At 49.1% G+C, this 5,298-nt stretch overlaps 1 protein-coding gene across 1 annotated transcript in view; it reads right to left on the minus strand.

Moving 5' to 3' along the window:
• GPHA2 (glycoprotein hormone alpha 2) overlaps positions 1-1,589 on the minus strand; it is a 15,048-nt gene extending 13,459 nt beyond the window's left edge. The window contains exon 1 of the mRNA XM_015410793.1: positions 1,565-1,589. Coding sequence (XP_015266279.1) covers positions 1,565-1,589 — 25 coding nt within the window. The remainder of the gene's footprint in view (positions 1-1,564) is intronic.
• Positions 1,590-5,298: the final 3,709 nt, after the last annotated feature.

Raw genomic sequence — 5,298 nt, forward strand, 5'->3', positions numbered from 1 at the left:
TTACCCTCCCTCTTCTCCTGCCTCCTCCTGGCTGAATGAGGGCTGGAAGCGGGGTGGCCGGAAGCGGGGGGCGGGGCTTCGTCATGTGCCCCGCCCCCCTGCACCTCACCCGAAATGATCTCTGCCTGGGACTATTTCAGGCTAGGGCGATGGCACAAGTACCACACAACCTTATGAGCAAATGAGGCAGCCAAGTTAGGCTGCTGCTGCTGCAAACAGCAAACACAGCACTGGTCAAGCAGTTGGAGGTTTGCAGAGTGGAGCTGGGGAGCTTGTGTTTTCAGTAGCCACAAGAGAAAGGCAGCAGGTGGGGAGGAGATACTGTGGGGAAGTCAGCACTGCATCCCCTCCATAAGGAGTGGCCAGATTGGATTGCACTGGGGGTGTGATTCTGCCCTCTTCTAGCAGCAGCTGCAGATGCCTCTTGGAAAGCAAGGACCTTTTGAAGCTAAAACGAGAGCTCTGCCTATTAAGAGTGGCTGGGCTCCAATCCAAGGGGACATATTTGCAAGTCACCATCATATGTGGCAGAGAAGTTAATGTTGTTTTTTTTGTAATCCACAGGCTTTGAAACCAGTTGACAGAACTCTCTGTGATAAAAAGCAGATTTTTAAAAAATGGTGTGTTATTTTGATTTTGCATCTCTTTAAAGCTTTGGAGGCTGGTAGATGGCAAAGGGCAAGTCCCTCATTGGTTATGGCCAAAAGGCTGCCTATCTATCCTAGCCTTCCCCCAAGTAGTTCAGTGCAGTAGTACACATGGCTGTCCTGTGTTCTGTTTAGTCATCACAACAACCCTCTAAGGTAGGTTAGGCTGAGAGAGTGTGACTAGCCCATGGTCACCCAGGTAGCTTCATAGCTGAGTCAGGATTTGTACTCAGGTTCTAGCCCAGCACCCTAAGCACTGCAACATCCATTTATTTCTCTCTCTCTCACACACACATATACACAGATTCAGGTGGGGTAGCCATGTTGGTCTGAAGCCGCAGAACAAAGTTTGAGTCCAGTGGCACCTTTAAGACCAACAGAGTTTTATTCTGGGTATAAACTTTCGTGTGCGTGCACACTTCTTCAGGTACAGTGAAAACACTGTACTTATATGTTTTCACTGTATCTAAAGAAGTGTGCGGGCACACGAAAGCTTATACCCAGAATTAAACTCTATTGGTCTTAAAGGTGCCACTGGACTCAAACTGTTTTCTTACACATATACACATTTTTTAAAACTTTCTTCTTTTGCTGTCTTCTCTCTACCGGTTTCTCCTCTACTTTTTTACCTTAATGGACAGCTTTGTCTTTCCCTCTTCCCACGGATTTGTCAGTCATTATTTACATTTGCATCTTACTTTTCAGAGAGAGTGCCAAGTCTTTGACAGCTTTTTTTTAAAAAAAATCTGATTTGATCCTCCCAACCAATGTTCCTGCTCAGCATGATTCACCTCCTTACTCAGTGGCTGTGGGTCCCCTTTAACAAGGACCTCCCACATGCTAACCAACCCATTGTCTCAGTCCCCGACTTCCAACTCAGCCCATTTCCCCCTGGCTTCTGCCCCCTGGGCACTCACCTGCACTCCTTCTGGGAATTCTCATGGTCTGGAAAGAGAGGCTCCAATCAATTGCTGGGACTGGCCTCTGCTCTACTCACAGGGGTATTTCTAGTCCAGGTGGCTGCCTCTCCTCTCACCTGAGCCCAGCCCACCACAGCCTCTACCCTCCCCATCTCCCCACCCACTTCCAGACTAGGAGAAAGAGCTCATCTGTCTCTCTAGGCAGAAAGAAGCCCTTCCTGCAGAGGTCTCAGTAAAGACCAGCCTCTGTAAGCCGTTCATACGTTGGAAACATCACACTAGCAATTCCATAGGGAGGGGCTGTGGCTCTGTGGAAAAGGCTCTACTTGGCATGCAGAAGGTCCCAGGTTCAATCCCAGGCATCTCCAGTTAAAAGGACCAGGTAGCAGGTGATGTGAAAGACCTCTGCCTGAGACCCTGGAGAGCCCTTGCCAGCCAGAGTAGACAACAATAAACCAAGGGTCTGATTCAGTATAAGGCAGCTTCTGGTGTGTTTATGTATGTACAAGTCAGGGGCTGGATTCATAGAGTGGCAAAGTGCTAGTTCTAAACATGCGCTGCTCGTCGAAATGATCTTTGCATAAGAAGCACCTACATACCTGAGGGCTCTCTTGGGTAAGTCTCCTTATTTCATTAATTAATTAATTAATTAATTAGGTTTATACCCCACCCTCCCCGCCAAGGTGGGCTCAGGGCAGCTTACATAAAATTTCATATAAATAAAATTAAAACCCATCATAGACAAACATAACATAAAATAGCATTCAATTAAAATACTCCTAAACGCTGGACCATGATCTCATAAAGCGAGAACAGAAGATTACATACAAAATACCACGTAAGGTGACAGTATATTTATGATGGTGTTCACGCCAGTTTGATTTTCTCAACTTAATTGTGCAGCGGCAGGGCTATTTTTGGGCAGGAACGAACAAGAACGGAGTTCCGGCTGGCTTCAGAATTGGCCACGCCCACTACAGCCAAACCCTCTGCGTGCGTGGCTACAGAGGGAAGGCCTGGAGAGCCACCCCCCCCCCCAGCGACTCCAAGACGGGCGGCCCGGGGGGCCCAGGCAAGCCAAGGGGGGGCTTCAAGGGGGGGGCTTGTCTGGGCTCCCCGCAGTCGTGGGACGCCCGGGCAAGCCAAGGGAAGGCACGGGGGTGTGGCCTATAGGCTAATTAGTGGTGCTGCCAGGGGTGTGGCCTATTATGCTAATGTTCCTGCTGGGCTTTTTCTACGAAAAAAGCCCTGTGCAGCGGGCACAGGCTGAAGATGGAAGGTAGTGAAACCAGGGCACAGGGACACTCCTCGGTGTGTGATGCTTCCACCTGGCAGGGGCAGAGCCGGAGAACCACATTCTCTCACAGTGGGTGGCCACCAACCATCTTGAGTTCTCTGCACAAAGCAGACAAGGTGCCATTGCTGAGGCACAGCAGACCCTCTGGGGCCTCGGCCAGTGCTCCGCCTCAACACCCTCCAACCCGACTTTACACACGTCAAGGTGTCTAAATTCATTTTGCCCCCATGCTTGGATTGGACCGGTGACAGGTGTGGTGGCTATCCAATCCACACTCTTGTGAGCAGAGCAGTTCTGCTTCTTTTTTCAGACCTGGAGTGATGAGGTCATCAACCAGCATTCCCCATGGAGAGACGTTATTGCTTAACAGCAGTGTGTGCACTCACTGTCCCAGGAGTAATTCCATCATGGGGCTTGCAGCAGCCATGTTTTTGGGAGGCAGTTACATCCCGGATTTAAACACACACTCCCAGACCTGGCCTAGGATCTGTCTTCCCTATCAGACAACCACCTTGCATGAGAAAAGGGAAAACCCACACAGCGGCCTTTATAAAACAAACCCAAACTCTTCAAGGAACCCTTGAAATTTTTCCTGATCAATACAAAGTCAAAGAGGCCCAGTTGTTCTTTTTCCTTCACCCTTTTATCTTCCTTGAAACTCCCCTGCCAGTTTGGTGTAGTGGTTACGAGTGTGGACTCTAATCTGGGAGAACCAGGTTCGGTTCCCCACACTTCCACATGCAGCTGCTAGTGTGACCTTGGGTCAGTCACAAGTTCTTTCAGAACTGTTCTCTCAAGGGCAGTTCTCAGGAGAGCTCTCTCAGCCCCACCTACCTCACCACAGGGTGTCTGTTGTGGGGAAGGGAAGGAGATTGTAAGCCAATCTCCTCCTCCTCAGAGGAAAAGTTAAACTTAAAAAGATCCAAGTTTTTTTTCATACAAAGAGAAAATACCTGTATGGGGGGGAGAGGCTTGTGGTGCTGAAAAGGCAGAAGGGAATGCTTTTTGGCGAAAACAGTAAGCAAGATGTGGAATGCACTTTCACTGTACACAGTTTGGTGTAGTGGTTAAGTGTGCGGACTCTAATCTGGGAGAACCGGGTTTGATTCCCCACTCCTCCACTTGCACCTGCTGATGTGAACTTGGGTCAGTCACAAGCTCTGGCACAGCTGTCCTTGAAAAAGAGCAGTTTGTGTCAGAGTTCTCTCAGCCCCACCCACCTCACAGGGTGTCTGTTGTCGGGAGGGGAAGGGAAAGGCCTTTCCCTTCCCCTCCCGACAACAGACACCCTGTGAGGTGGGTGGGGCTGAGAGAACTCTGAGACTCCAAGTGAAGGGCGGGGTATAAATCCAATCTCTTCTTCTTCTTCTACTTGTGTATTATTAGCATTGATTATCTTTTATGGCTTTTTCGAAGGCAAGTTCAAAGATCTGTCTATCAGCTACTCTCAGCCACATGCAAAATCTCTGGCACCTTCTCCAAAGTCCCATTTTAACAACTGGTTTACCCTGCATTGACTTTGGCCTCTGAACTGGGATGGTTTCACTCTCTTGAGGCCACTGCAGATCCAAGAGCAAAGTAATTCTGGAATGAAGCTAAGGGGTCAAACCAGAGGAGATGCTGGAAGATCTATAATTAGCCTCTCCCCAACATTTTATAAAGGCCAATTGCAGCCAAGACCTGACCTGGATAGCCTAAGCTTAGAGTTGCCAGCTCTAGGTTGGGAAATACCTGGAGATTTGGGGGTTGAAGCCTGAGGAGGGCGGGTTTTGGGGTAGGGAGGGACCTGAATGAGGTATAATGCCATAAAAAGTGGCCATTTTCTCCAGGTGAACTGATCTCTGTAATCTGGAGATCAGTTGTAATACTGGGAGATCTCCAGCCACCACCAGGAGGTTGGCAGCCCTACCCAGGATGGCCCTATCTCATCAGATCTTGAAAGGGAAGCAGGGTTGAGCCTGGTTAGTAATAGGTTGGGACTGCAAAGCTCCCTCTAAGCTATTGGGGTCTTGTGAACAAAAATCCTACTTTGTGAGCTACCGGCATTAAAGTTGTGAGCGAGCGATTTGGCTACTGCACAAATTAGTTTGCTCCGGAGCCATCCTTCCTGAGCTAAGACAAAAATGTGTGAGCCGGAGGCTGAAAAACTGTGAGCTAGCTCACACTAACTCAGCTTAGAGGGAACCAGGGCTATTTTGGGGCAGGAACGGAGTTCCGGCTGGCTCCTGAGTTGGCCACGCCCAGCAGGAACTCATTAGCATAATAGGCCACACCTAACAGCAGAAACTCATTAGGATTGGCTACATTAGGGGTATGTGGCCTAACATGCAAAGAAGTTCCTGCTACAAAAAAAGCCCAGGGTTTTGACAACAAAGTAAACAGAATAAGAAGCAAAAGGTGGGTGTGGCTGGATGGCCATACTTCTGGTAACATG

Source organism: Gekko japonicus, unplaced genomic scaffold (genome assembly GCF_001447785.1).
Source record: "Gekko japonicus isolate JY-2015 unplaced genomic scaffold, Gekko_japonicus_V1.1 scaffold42, whole genome shotgun sequence".
NCBI classification, from domain to species: domain Eukaryota; kingdom Metazoa; phylum Chordata; class Lepidosauria; order Squamata; family Gekkonidae; genus Gekko; species Gekko japonicus.